Consider the following 14,863-nt stretch of genomic DNA (forward strand, 5'->3'; position numbering starts at 1 on the left):
TGTGACCAGAAAGGTTTCTCTTTTTTTTTTATCTTTTCTTCTTTTTTTTTTTTCACTGAAACCAACCATTCGGTTCAACAAAGGCTTGTTTTCCTCTCAGACTCCCTTTACTGGGTTATTTTTGGAGCCTAATGTGTTTTCGGTCTCATAAAAGAGGAATTGTTATATTGCTTTGTGCTGCAGAATATTGTTAAGACATCTCCACAGGCAACTGTGTAAATATCAATATATGTGTTGCAGATAAATTGTCCAGTCTGCTCTACTTAAAGGTGTACACTAAAGTACATTAGGAGGACATCAATATCTGGCAGCACCAACCCACTTCAAGTTGAATAAAAAAACAGTGAGAAATGCAGATGAATCTTATGGCCCAGCAGTGGGGCTGAGTGTTGGGTTGGACACAGATATTTAATATTTGGTGTCACTCTGTATTGTTAGAAAGCTGTCAACATAAGGCACCAAAATACATTTCTAGAAAGATACATATGCAATGCCTAGTCCAGACTTTGACTTGGCCGTTATAGTTTGGTCATCATTCTGCTAGAAAAGGCATGTTCAAAGTGTACAAATCGATGCAAGTAGAGACTTTTTTATTTGTAATTAGGAAAACAAATTCTTACAGTGGAAAATGTTAAGTACAACAAAAATTATTCATCTTTTAGTTACCACCCTGTTTTCATTCTCTTAATAGTAAATTAACATTTATTGAGGGACTTTTCTCTCAAAAGCAGACTTTGGTGCACCCAAATCTGCTTCTAATTAATTTGTCAAACTTTGATAATAACTCCCTGGGTGGCAAGCATTTTAAAGAAACGGTGACCTAAATCCTGTTGTTGTTGTTGTTGAGTATAGACATTGTTTGGTTTTGTTATGTTTCTTTTCTTAAAGGAACATGCAAACCAGATGCCTTTCTGTTAATAAGGGAAATGTGGAAACCCTGTTTTTGATCAAACACATCACATTTATTATAGAAAGTCTGACTTTTTTAATTACACTATCACATGTTTAGTTTATATTTTACCACATTAAATTGCAACGTTAAAAAATTGATTTTTGTCCTATGAGTGCTTTTGATTTGACAAATTTGTCCCATGGTACAAATTCTTTGGGCACCACTGTTTTGCCGTCTCCAAAATGTTTTCTTTCAGGGTTGCTCTTTATCAATTGTCATTCTTTGTCTATTACATCTGACGAATTCATCTATCCATGTGAATGAAAACCATCCCCAAAGCATAATGCTGCCACCACCATGTTCCAGAATGGGCATGGTGTGTTCGAGATAGTGTATTGTTCTTTAGAAACTAAAAGTTGGGTTTTCATCTTTACATTTCATTTTACAGTATTATAAAGCTCACGTCTTTACAAGGGTGGCTAATAACTGTGAAGGTTGTCGTATAGGAATGTTTGTCTTTTTACCAGATTTAAGAGTTTAATCTATTCTAACCCTTCATAACATAATAGCAAAACTTGAAGTAAAACAATCTAAGCAAACATATAAAATACATTTAAAGCTCAATTAATCTGATTAACGGCACAAAAATCTGTTTTTACCCTACTTGATAAAAAAAAAAAACTTCCTGTATACAGTTCACTGTCGATGTATAGTCAGATACTGGATTCTGGTGACAACTGCATTATAATTGCAAATTGTACAGAATTTATTGCAGCACTTAAGCAACACTTCGATAACTGCAGTGGCTCCCGTTGTCATACAAGGAAAATATAATTTCACTTACGCTCATATTTCTGTGAGCGTGATCAATAGATATAATCTGCTAATGGGGTGAGTTTCTGTCCAATGGCCTTACATATTCTGGAGAAAAATCTGCTCACCGAGGTACTTTTTGAGCCAATGTCCTTTTTATACTCGTCCAAATGCTTGGCACTACACACTCATATGGCCTGATAGCCTGGCAGTGGCTAATGTGTGCAAATTGTCATTGGGGGTCTTTTTATATCAAGCACCAGTGCTCAGCACTTCTTTAGAAGGTGACTTCAGCATTTCTTTCCCTTCCATCTCATTTAGTGTGTAGATCCATTGTTGAATATACAGTATGGGTCTGTAAAGCAGAAATTGCCCTTGTCTTAGTGGATGTCCTTGAGATAGCAGCTTTCAGCGAGGTAGAATAGGATAAGCGAGGGAAATAAGTTAGAACCTTTTTTCCTTTTTTTTGTATTAATCTCACCTTTCAGGTATGACTTTCATATATTGCATATGGTGTCTTTGTGCTCAAGTTAATTGCATTTGGTCTATTACCTGTAGTTGTACTCACATCGAGGACGTTTGGTGCCCTATAAATAGGTTTTGTGCAACAATAAAATAACTTACACGCCATTAAACACACATTTCTAGCACAAATGATGCTTCAAAGGGATTTTTACAACAATTAAGAATTTTTGAATGACATTGGAAATTAAATGAGATTCATCCCAATTTTACACCCTCTATCCAGCCATTCATCCACCATCTTCTACTTATCCAAAAATGTGTTGCTGAAGTAGCAGATGTTTGGAAACCCAAACATGCCTCTCCTTAGCAACATTGAATCTGGGTGTCCTCTTAGTGGGAAGTAACCAGAACCCCTCACCCCTCCCCCAACAATAATTATAAGTAAGACTTTTCATTATGATAGGGATGAAGACATCCAGTTACAACCAATCAAAGGTCAAATGATTGCTGCTCTGGTTTGCAAGTTCCCTATAATTTTACACATTTCATCTTGGTGGGTTTCAGAAATCAGTGGGTTAAATAGATAGTCAGTGGTCATTTGAGGAAAATTCCCTGTCCTAACAGATGGAATTAAGATACTCCTATGATCCCGGTGGCCATGTTGTCTGGGTCTTTGCTGCCAGATGGGGTGCTATTGCACATTGGCCTCATGGAAGAGGTCAGACTTGAAGTGTTTTGGAATCATATTGGCAAATAGTCCCAAAAATCAGCAAACATGTCCTGGACTAGGGAGTAGGACGTTTCTGAACTCAACTTGTGGGAAAGTGTCCAGTCAAAACAACGTAGTCCAGCTTTAGCTAATTATAACCAGTTTTGTCATTTTTTTTGACATATCTCTTCATATTTGATGGTCAAAAATTCCAGGAAATTTGATTTGTGGTAAATAAGGGAACACAGACTGCATGTATTTAAGTTTTACAGACCAATCATGTTGTCAGGTATGCAACCTCTTGGCAAGTTATCTCAACACAAACCTAAAACATTTTTAAGTTTTCTTTTTCTTTTTCACTTGCACAAAGTAGCTCAGAGCTTATGTTGTGGTTCTATTAAATCTGGTCCTCTGTGAAAAATGTATTTAGGTTGAAAATGGTCCTACAATTGTTACTAAAAATGCAAACATGGCACATGGGAAAAACCTCCAGCCACTTGGCTCTGGCTTGACTAATTATCTCAATCTTTACTTTAATGCTTTGTCAATAGCCCAACTTTTCCACAAAAAAACAAACAGCAACTGTGATTAATCCGATTCCATTTAAATCTCTTGCTTTCTAAGGACAATACTGCCTCAGCCCTGTTCAGGAGACTTGTTAATAACGGCAAAAGCTACCAGATGTATTCAATTTCCCTGCCCTTTATTTGTTGTCACAGTGGCAATTCGCTTCACAGCGAAATAAATGTGATAGGAGCAGCTTGAGAACATCAGAACACTTGTTTATTTTACCTAAATCACACAATCTGCTAGAGAAAAAAAAGTTTTCTGATACCAAACTGCTGATGTTATGACTTTGTGGCCTTTTTCAATGAGCATGAGCTTGCAAAGCAGTAGTAAAATGTACTTCTGGGCTAAGTGGCAATGCATTCAAAAGGCCAGAAAGTGTTGAGACAGTCCATTAATTTTAAATGCAACGCCTGGAGTCATATTAGCTTCCTGCTAGGAATCTGCAGACCAGTTTCATGTAGGATGAGTTGGGTTTGTTAACACATTTTGTTTACAAGTCGGATATAAATCCAGAATATTTGCTAAATAAATTATTGCCAAAACATCTTTAAACCACTCTCTGTTTTCCAGTTACTTTTATTCAGGAGCAAAACATGCTGCAGCGTTAGACATTTTTAAAGGACAGCTAAATTAAGATCTCCCAAGCACTTTGTTTCTGAATACGTTGCAATTTTTACAGTGGCTGCATTTAGTTTCGCATGGATTGTCACATCCAATTACTGTATTCAACAAGCATCCATGCTTGTAGCCCTGCTTTTGGCTATTGTGTTTGATCAGGTATACTTTGGACTTGCTGTAGAAATCTACTAATTGTGTATATGACCTTGAACAGGCTGCAGGGACAGGAACTACCTCCAATTAATTCCTTTTTCCCTCTTCAATAAGTTACATTTGAGCAGGCATTGTAGTTTCTAAAACGATATGGCATTTTACAATTATTTTTAGTCATTGAACAACAGAAAATCTTTATTTATTTATTTTTTTAAAAGTACTTTGAAGTAAAATTACTTTTTGATGGTTACTCTCTTACTGTGAGTTAAGTTATTCCTGACACTAAACTTGTTCCATCAGTTAACAACATTGATATATTTTTCCAGCCTCTGAGTATTTCAAAACAAACTCCTAGTGATCAGAAATCTTTTTTAAATTCTAAGTTAAAATACCTAATTTACCTTTAGTACCTGAAACCCCAGACCGTGGGATGGCGTTTCTGACAGCACTGCCCTCTCATATCTTGGCTGCTACAACCATCTCTAGGCACTCCATTTTTCTCCTACAGTCCAAAATCATGCATGTTAGATTCATTGGAGATGCTAAATTAGCCATAGTTGCACGGCTGTTTGAATATTGTCTGTTTTTCGAGTGTCTCTGTTATAGTAATAATCATAAAACCTTTATTTAGCCAAGAAAGTCCCACTGAGATACAACTGTTCTTCCATGACTATGTGGTTAAAATGACGGCAAAACCAGATTTCAGCACAGTTAAATAACAATAAACATGATCAGAAAAAGTCAACTGTAGGAGTTAGTATACAAGTAAAAGACAGATGTTAGATCTGTGATGGACCAACCAAGATCAACTCCAGCCAACTGTAACCCTAAACCAGTCTGAGCACTTTTACTCCCTGACTGACTTGACATTTTTTTTCTTTTATAGATTTCTGTTGTTGTTTTTATTTCGTTTTATTGTTTGAGCCACTAGTGGCTTTTATTGAGTAGTATTCTGACAAGAAAGAGAGTGAAGAGAGAATGGGGGGCATGCATGAAAATGGCCTGGGTCCAATCGTCAAACTCGGGACTTTAGCCACAGTTTATGGATCGTCTGCTCTACCTGCTTCACCTGCAGCGCTCCAACATTTTTCCCCCCCATTGAAATTATTTCTTTCTCTGTGTAGACCATAGAGTTTCCCATAAAAACGCTAAAATTTGAATACCCACCCAGGAGCTGCAGTAATGTTCACATTGGAGAGACATAAAAACACAAAGGAAGAACATTCTGAGCAGGACTAAAGATTTTACTGAAGCTCAGCTCGTCTTTTCTGTTTACTGTTTTCCCCAAGTTATTCTGATTTACAGTACAAAATAAGAGAAATACTCAGCACAGTCTTCTTGAATTATTATTTTCATATTTTTAACTACGGTAATTCAATTCGCCATTGACAAAGTTGTGAGATCTTGTTTCACAGTTTTTAAAGCAATTTCTTGCTTTAGGTCTGGATGTAAAAGATGCCTTGAACAAAGCATGATGGAGATAGTTTTACTATTGCTGTTTTTTGTGTTTTAAGTTGGAGTCTTCATTCCTATAAATGATTCAGTTCGGATTCAATCTTATTATTTTGAACTAGAGAACAGTCCACATTTTTTCAAAACTGAAAAATTACTTTTACAATATAGCATGAAATCTGAAACTGTTAGTTGACGTGATTGATTGTATTTTTCAAATTTTCCAATTCCAATTTTGTTTGGGGAGAAAAGATTACATCAGTCCCACCAAAATCTTCTTGGTGAGAGAAGATTTATTTTTGTTAAAAAAGTTAAAAAAAGAAAAAAAAAATTAACAAAAAAAATATGGTACTTACCCTGGTTGGTAAGTCGCGTCACCGATATTCTCTGGTTTTTCTATGTGGGGGAAAGAAGCATGTGTATCAGAGAACTGGATTAGCTAAATATCTGTCTTTGGATGAATAGAAGTAAAAAAAACGGACTTTTTAATGACACCTAAGCAGTACTTTCAGACCAAATTATAAGTTCTGTGAATTACAAGACGCTTCTAACGTTTCTAGTTCAGGATGTGCACAGTGGCTTTTGATGTGTAGACTCCGGCCTCAGGCTGAATGGATTTTGCTTATCAACGCTCTCAGCGGTGTTCTCTTTGTTCCTGGTTGACCTCTTCATACCACACTTTTTCCTTCCACTCAACTTTCTACAAATGTGTTTGACTGCATCACTCTGAACAGTTTTCTGTAATGACTTGGTATGAGCTTCTTGACCTTTTGTAGCTTACCAACCTTGTAAAGGCTTGAAATTTTCCACGTTGGGTGATTAATCTGTATAATATGAGTTTTACTTTCTGAAATGTCTGAAACACTATTTCAGTTTCACACCAGTTCAGGCAAGGACGCACAGAGTTGCGTCGGGAAAGTTTTGCAGTTCAGTATGAAGTCACTTGTTTGTAATGCGGTCTTATTTCTGAGAAGATTTATCCACAGACGTGGCTTTCCATGCCAGACAACCAAAGGCAGTGTTGGATGACGGCCACGTTTGTCGTCTTGCTGCATGCAGTACATGGCATCTCAAAGCGGGTTTCAAACTGATGACGCCTCATGAAAATTTAATGAAGGACCGATTTTCAAAAACAAACAGTGTCGTTTACGAAAGCACGGGAAGATATTAATTAGCCGCATCACAGAGGGAAAAGGAAGACTTAAAGGTGTGCATAAGCCTCGTTGGCAGTCAGAATAAGCAGGTCTTGTTTGGGAGTTTAAGACTTGGCTATCACTGCAGGGAGGCAGGCGTTTTGCAAATTGGGATATTATGGCGCATAGAATATTAAAACGTGCAACATTTCAGAGATTGTTGCTTGCTACAACCCAAACACACTTCGTCAAATGAATGGCAAGCGTCAAATAAAGCTGCTGCAGGCTTTGTTTCTGCTTTGTTTTGTTAAAAAAAAGAAAGAAAAACATGTTTGGAGCAAATGGGCCCTGTGAGTTTATCTTCTTTCACATCTCAACCCGCAGCGAGACGTTCCCCTGGCCAGGCTGAAAATTGAGACACGGACAGGAACAAGACAGCTTAGACAACACAGCGCAGCCACATGCCATCATCAAAAGAACATCAAAGCTCCACCTCACCCGAATGGATTTGTAGTCGGGGTGTCAGGGTCCCTTCTTCTTCGGCATGCCGCCACTACAAAAAGAGTTTGACATTTCGGAAATACCTGCATTTTGCCCACACTTAGCTGATAGGTTTAATAACACCCTGGTTGCTTGAGTCGAATAACATCCAGGAAGATTAACATTTTTTGCTGCTTTTAATGCATGTAAATAATTTTGTGTTTAAATTTTAAGTGACCATAGACGCGCCATCCCGCAAATAAGGCAGCTTTAATTTACAAGCCTCTATATCTGCAGTTCAGCCTGCATAAAAAGCTTTTTACTAGCAGCTGTTGCCCATCATAAGCTTGAGGGAAGTCTGAAGTCATCCCTTCCAACTACAATATTATCAGTCCATCGAGACACCAGAAGCAATGCAAAATTTATCAGTTACTTTATTTAGGCCTGTGCATGTCTGTAAAAACCTTGTTTAAACAGTGTTCCCAGATACAGCTTGCAAAATAAATACCACCGGCCTATACTGCACAGTAATTCACATGCAAATCTGAACTGATGGACTGTGTGACTTGGTTGCCTGTTCGACATGCTAAGTTTTATACTAGAAATTTGTTTTCACATTAATATATAGGGGTCAGTTATTGGTATCAAGGTATACCAAGTGTGTTAAAATTTACGGTTACACCATCCCTGGAGCCTGAGGTCCATTTTAATAAGAATTTTCTCTGAATGTTCAGAGCATAGAGTAATCAGCCACATCTGTTGCTGGTCACTGCTGGTCAGCTGGCTGAAAGAAGCATGTGCGCCTCTCTTGACCCTGGTTTTGATGAGTCGTCTCCCTGCTGCTCCTTTGTGTGTGCTCTGTCTCCCATGAAGCAGAGGGTATTTTAATGTTTCAGTGGGGAACTAATTAAAAATTCAAGAACGGGTCCAGAGCCTTAAAACTGATTTCTAGAGCATCTTGCTGTCAGATCGGTGCCTCTGCGTACTGTATAACCCTTTTTAAAACACGGCTAATTAAATAGTTTTATTCATCTGTCACAATTTTATAAGGAAAATGACACAATTTTACACAGAGAATTAGCAGTGTAAGAAAACCCTTTGTTATATGTATTTAAATTGACTAATTTTCTACGTTCTCTACAGTCTGGTCTAATTTCTGCTCCCCCGCCACCAGGTCATGGGTTCATTAAGACCGCCATCTCGCTGTCTCAGAGATCTTGCCAAAATGTCTCCAACTTGTTTTGCAGAGGACCAGCTGCCCCCTGGCTTCCCCACCATAGACATGGGCCCACAGTTAAAGGTGGTGGAGCGAACGCGCACTGCCACCATGCTCTGTGCCGCCAGCGGCAACCCCGACCCAGACATCACCTGGTTCAAAGACTTCCTCCCTGTCAACACCACCAACAACAACGGACGCATTAAGCAGCTCAGATCAGGTAGGTTTCCTCTGCTGAAAACTCAATTACCAAACAGGGAGACTCCTTTCTTTCTTTTTTTTTTCACTTTCTATCTGATCTGCTCCCACATTATATCCTCTGCTCTTTCATCTCCTCTTCTTCCTGCCCATGATTTAACTTCTCATTTGGCTTTTCGTTTTATAGGTAATGGCATTGTTTCGACTATTTCCTGTCCTCTACTTGCTGTACATCCCTGTTGTCTGTCTTATGTGCGTCTCCCTTTGTCTTCCAGTGTTGTCATGAGCTGTTGGGATTGTTTCCTTTCTGTGTTTACTGGCTTTCGCCCTAACCTCTGCCCACATTGCTCACTGCTGTGACTTTTTAACAAACAATTGTTCTTATGTATTTATTTATTTATCTATTTATTTATTTATTTTTGCTCTTTCATCTTGGTTTTACCCTCCACTGCATTGGTGCAGTATTTCCTAGAACCATTATGCCCATTACTTACACCTTTCAGTCAACATTCGGCCACATTCAGAGCCCACAAATTAATGCACATGCTTTTAGAATAGGAAAACACGCAGAGAAGCAATTTAATTATCCTAACATATTTGTCCTGCAATATATGTTTGCTTTAAGAGCATTTCAGATTCAATGAGAAGAAGTTTATTTCTTGAAACTAATCAGCCACAGTAGTGCGTAAAACTTCATAAAGCTTTCCCTTTATCCCTTCATTCTGACTTTCTACAGTGCCGTGCAAAAGAAAAAATCAAAAATGTTTAATGTCACATTTTCTGACCTTAAAACCACAAACTTGTCAATTTTGATTGTATTTTATTTGATAGACCAACATAAAGTAACAAACTTGAGAAAACTACTCCCCACAAAACAGTGTAGCATGGAAGCTTCTTTTATTCAGCAGAGATAAATAAACTTGCCATAGAGGAAGAAAGGAAGATAAATGTACGTATAGTGGACCCCTCACTTATTCGCAATTTAGTATTTGCAGATTTTTTTTTCGTGGAACGTGACTCCACATGTTTGGAAAATCCACTTACTCACAGATTTTTCTTACAGAGCATATCTAAACTATTTTTAAAAATGCAGCATGTGATTGCCTGGGATTTGCGAAGCAACCAATCCAGGAGCACATTTATTTTCTTTGATGTTGATGGTATGTGCAAATAAAAGTAAAGATAAGGAAGACTGTAGATGTAGGCTTCTTCATTGGAGCTATATCTGTTTCCCCTGTGGGTATTATTGTATATAAAGGTATATTTGACGCTTGAACAATTGAGATTGGTATTTATAAAGGTTTATGTAAGGGTTTCAAATATTTACATATGACTGTGGTTCCTAACCTTGTAAATACCAGGGTTTAACTATCAATAATAGATAATGGACAAGGCAAAAGACTTCACCTTTAACCAATTTAACAAGATAATCACTCTAAACATACTGCCAGAGTGGTTTAGAGGAACTGATATTTATTTCTTTGAATGCCCTAAGTAAAGTCCTGACCAAACCCTGTTGAAAATCTGTGGCAAGATTTGAAAGTTGTCCTTTAAATGGCCACCAGTCAGTCTATCTGGATAAGCTATTTTTCATAAAAGAAATGGTAAAACCTTTAGAAACATACTCCATAATATTTGTAGACGTAAAGAATCACATCTTTTTGGATTTTATTGGTGAAAATTAAAAACAGTATTTAATTATTTCATTCTTCATCATTAGGCACTACTTTCTCTTGGTCTATCACTTTAAATGCCAGTTCAAAGAGTTGCAGTTACTGGTTGTAACAAGACTACATGTGAGAAAGCTGAAGTGGAGTGAATACTTTTGCAAAACACTGTAGTCCCTGCTTTAATGTGTAAATGGCAGTTTTGTTTTCATTTAATATATCAATAGAAAAATTATTCTAACTTTTAACCAGTTCTGTCCAGCTGATAACCCAATAGCATAACATCTTAAATTGGACGTCTTGTCTGTTTGACCACCTGTCTTCACAGATTTCACAGCTTTCCTTTTGTTAACTCATTGTGTTAACCTGACTTGTTTTTTTTTTGTTTTTTTTGTTTCAGTAGAACTGTGTCAGATTAACCTTAACTTCTAACGTGCGACTTTTATTCACGTGCAGTTTGCTAAAGCATTAACCAAACCTTGTTAACTAAACGTACTTAAGGAGTATAATCATAATTCTTATGCTGTCTTTCTTCTCTCTATATTTTTAAATTCTACAGAATCCTTTGGTAAGTGCTTAGCTCCAAAGCACACATCACCCCCACTAATTTCCATGTTCCAACAACTATTAAAATGCATGGCATGCATTTTACTAACAGATAGCTTAGAGTGTCAGGGTTAGAAAACACACAGAAACACACACACGCACACGCCCCTTACCCTCACAATGTGTAACTGTCTTACTGCTATTAATACCACTGCCAGCTGTAATACCACCTTATCTTAAGATTTTAACCATCAAGCTTCAGGCTACTGTGTGGTGAGAGAGTATTTGCCCCTTACAAATCTCTTCTGTTCTTGATTTTTTTTTTTTTCTTTTGGTTGCTTTTAAATGTTTCAGATCTTCACACGATGTGTAATATCAGACAAATATCAGCTTTATCTGGGGTTGAGTTGTGGGAAAAACAGCCACTTGAGCTCCTCCAAGAGAACCTCTGATCTTTAAATAAGTGTCCTTAAAATTAATTTCAGCTGCTTGTAGCCACGATCTCATTCTTTTGGCCGCTACCCAGGCATCGTGACTGTAGATGAGGGTAGGAACCAGGCATGGCAGGTTCAAGACTGATCTCCTGCTTTTTTCCCCTTGTCTTTGGCTCTGTCTTGGCCTCTGAAGAAACAGCCTTGATTCCATGTCTGATATGATGACAAGTCTTTCTAACTCTCTATACAACTATTGTGCAACGCAAGCTGATGAATTCAGTTTAGAGACTGTGTATCAACGCGTAGCTGAATTTAATAACTCAAATATTAGTTAATTATGGCAATTATTTGCTTAATACCAACAAGAAATGTTGGTTGAGTAACTAACTTTTTTCCCATTAATTCTTGCATTTTGTGGTGCCTTCCTCCCCAAAGAAATGGTGTCCTGAAATACTATTTGAACTCTAAACATACAGTATTGACTTTGGAGGGTTGGGTCTTAGTCTTAATCTTGGTCTCAGTCTCATAAGAACTGGTCTTGAGTCCATGCCTAGTAGGAATATAAATCAACCAGATAAATGAAGAACTTTCCCTTTCGATTCTGCTTTTTCTTGACTACGACAAACCATCACTCCAGATTTCACATCAATCTGCATATTAATCTCCCACTCTTTTTTTTTTCATGATTCATGAACAAGACCTCCTCCTCTTGAGACAGAAGAGGAGGTGCCTTCCCCAACCTGGAGAAGGCACTCTATTATTTTACAGCTCAAGCCCGTGATACCAACCGCAACCACACAATCACAGGCCAATTTGTAGAATCTGTAAATAACCTAAATAGAACATGTCTGGTCACTTGAGGTAGTAGAAGTTGCTGAGTAGATTTTATCAGTCTTTAATCGAACCACAGTGAAAGAAAATGTGATTTTGGTTAGATTTTGTCTAACCAAAATCACTGAGTGTGTCAACGACTCAACCTGGGAGTCACAACAGAATCCAGAATATCAATGAACATCATACCTAGAGTCAGAGATGGTAGTGTGATGGGGATGACTCAATGGAACTGCAATAAAATGAATTCTGCTCTTGAGCAAAAAATCCTGAATGAAAATGTCCGGCTATCACTTTGTGACTTTAACCTCAAGTGCACTTGTTTTATGCTGCAGGGCAATAATGCAACCGACACCAGCAAGTCCATCACTGAATGGCTCAAAAGACATTACATTTACCTTAGCATCGTCACCTTGAATCAGTTTCAGGTGTGGTGGTGTGACCATAAACAAGTTTTTTGTACTTGAAAACCTTCTAAGACTGAATTAAAACAGTGTACTTTTATTCCTCTACAGTGATGTAAATGCATCATTCCCAGCATTTTTTGCTACCAATGGTGATGCAAACAGTTATCAGGTTTAGATTTCCATTGCTGTTTCATACAGGGTCCGATTCCCTGAGAAATTAAATAATTACTTGAAAACTACTTGTTGTATTTACTCAGGCAGTAATTGTCAGATATTAAAATTTGTTTGAGATCTGAAACATTTTTATGTGACGAAATTAAGTAAAAAACAGAAGAAATCTGAAAGAGGGCAATTATTTTTTCATAGTACTGTAAGTATTGTCGCATACTGACCTGAATAATAATCAATCCTCACATGTTTGTTCCTCACTCACTTATCCACTACTTTAATGTTTTAACACCAGCACCTTAAGTAGGAAAAAGTCCCCAAGAGCTTTTAGGGAGGCGGCCAGCTTTGCCTCTAGCTCAAACCCAAAGGTCAGCTCGCTTTCAGTCTCATGCACAAAGTCCTGAAAAGTCTTTTCCCCCTCAGTAGATGGTCTTCAGAAGCCACTTTGAAAAAAAAATATGGCACCACCTCCCCCCACGTGTTTCACAAGATCTTCTGACTTTATGATTTTTCTATGATGAATCCTGTCTTTTCACTGCCAATAGAGTACAGAAAGAAAAGTTCTCTCTTCTTCTCTCTCCTCTCTCTTTCCTGTAGTACCTTTATTTACGTACCCTGTTGAGTCTAATTTGATTCTTCTTCCAAAGCCCCCAACCTCTATCTACTCGTACTAATGCTTCTTCTTTCCAATCTTATTTGCATTCATATTATCCACCCAGGTGGTACGCCAATAAGAGGTAAGAGTGCTGAACTGACGTTCAAAGAATGAAAATAATACAAATTCATTCTTGCTGTCAAGCCATCCGTACGCACCCATTTTTGTCCTGTTTACAAAGACCGAATACCATTTCATTCATATGGACCCATCCTCCTTATTTGTCCTGGTTTTGGTTGACTAAAATTGTATTTCATCATCGTGTCTATGCCTTATTTACTCCTTTGTGTTCTTGTTTTTTTCTTGTTCTTTTAGCTCAGTTGTGATATGCTTGCCCTGGCTCTAATAAGCATATACAATGACAATTCTGTTTTTTTTCCCAAAACTATATTTTAATGCTCATTTTTGTTTTTGTTTTTTTTGTTGTTTTTTTTTTCCTTTTTGGCCATAGCCAATCATGTGTCCCTCTTTTTTGTCCAACTAAAACAACCAAGCATTTTTTCCCCCCTTAGCTGTTTCTTGTTCAGCACAAAAAAAACCGACATGCGCAGATGCTGTGGAAGACCTAACACCACCTCTCCCAAAGACTTCTTTCTATCTTTGCAAACTATTTTTTTTCCCATTTCTTCTGTTTGCTTTCCTCTCCTGTACCTCTACAAAAAAGCCCAAACAACCACTTTTTTGATAAAGTTTCTACGGTGCTTTTTTCCCACCTTCCTCTTTCACCTATTTTTCTTACTTTTCTTGGGTTTTTTTTTTTTTAATCTTTTTTGACTTTTTTATTTTTTTTTCTTCAGGGTTTGTGGAAAAGGCAAACTGTAGAGTGTGGCGAGGACCTGATTGGCTCATTTTTGCCGTGTGAGATGGAGCGGGAGAGTTGTTGATGCATAAAGCCATTTTTCTTTGAGTCATGTGACACCACACTGCTGATCCCATTGGTGGATTTTTATGGGTGTCTTTTTGTGGCTGAAGCAGTGGATGGTTATACTTTCTTGTTGGCTCTGGCTGCATTTTGAATTTTGTCTTCTAATACAATTGCATTTTATTTTTCAGCTAAGGGTTGTCAGAAGGTTGTAAGTTGTGTCGACATACATTTCTTGCTAAGATTTGCATGTCAAGCCTTTTGTTAGAGGGTTATATGTTGGTTCTGCCTGAATTAATGATTCAATAAACATTTTTTTCCAGCTAATCTGAGCAGCACAAATTTTTGCACATGCTGCTGTTTTTTTTTTTTTTTTTACTTTTTCCAAAGATACTTCACCCAGGTGAAGTCCAAATTATCCCATAGGCTGAATATTACAACTGATCTGTGATTGAATATGCTAAAAAAAAAAAAATCATACCTAAATTTTCATTTTGTTTTGTTTTTTAAATTGTCCTCCCTTGTTACGCTGCTTTCTTATACTGTAAACCTCTTTTGTTCGATCCATGTTTCCCTGAAGCAGTATCACTCATC

At 37.5% G+C, this 14,863-nt stretch overlaps 1 protein-coding gene across 43 annotated transcripts in view; it reads left to right on the forward strand.

Annotated features, from left to right (window-relative positions):
• The window catches only part of LOC114157924 (protein tyrosine phosphatase receptor type D), a 455,035-nt gene that overhangs the window by 378,339 nt on the left and 61,833 nt on the right, over positions 1-14,863 (forward strand). For 27 of the 43 annotated variants that reach the window (XM_028039112.1, XM_028039111.1, XM_028039103.1 and 24 more), the window contains 3 exons: positions 8,533-8,721; positions 10,926-10,934; positions 13,472-13,489. In XM_028039112.1, coding sequence (XP_027894913.1) covers positions 8,533-8,721; positions 10,926-10,934; positions 13,472-13,489 — 216 coding nt within the window. The remainder of the gene's footprint in view (positions 1-8,532; positions 8,722-10,925; positions 10,935-13,471; positions 13,490-14,863) is intronic. The other 16 variants (XM_028039113.1, XM_028039114.1, XM_028039117.1 and 13 more) reach the window with 2 other exon arrangements.

Source organism: Xiphophorus couchianus, chromosome 14, assembly GCF_001444195.1.
Source record: "Xiphophorus couchianus chromosome 14, X_couchianus-1.0, whole genome shotgun sequence".
Lineage (NCBI taxonomy): Eukaryota > Metazoa > Chordata > Actinopteri > Cyprinodontiformes > Poeciliidae > Xiphophorus > Xiphophorus couchianus.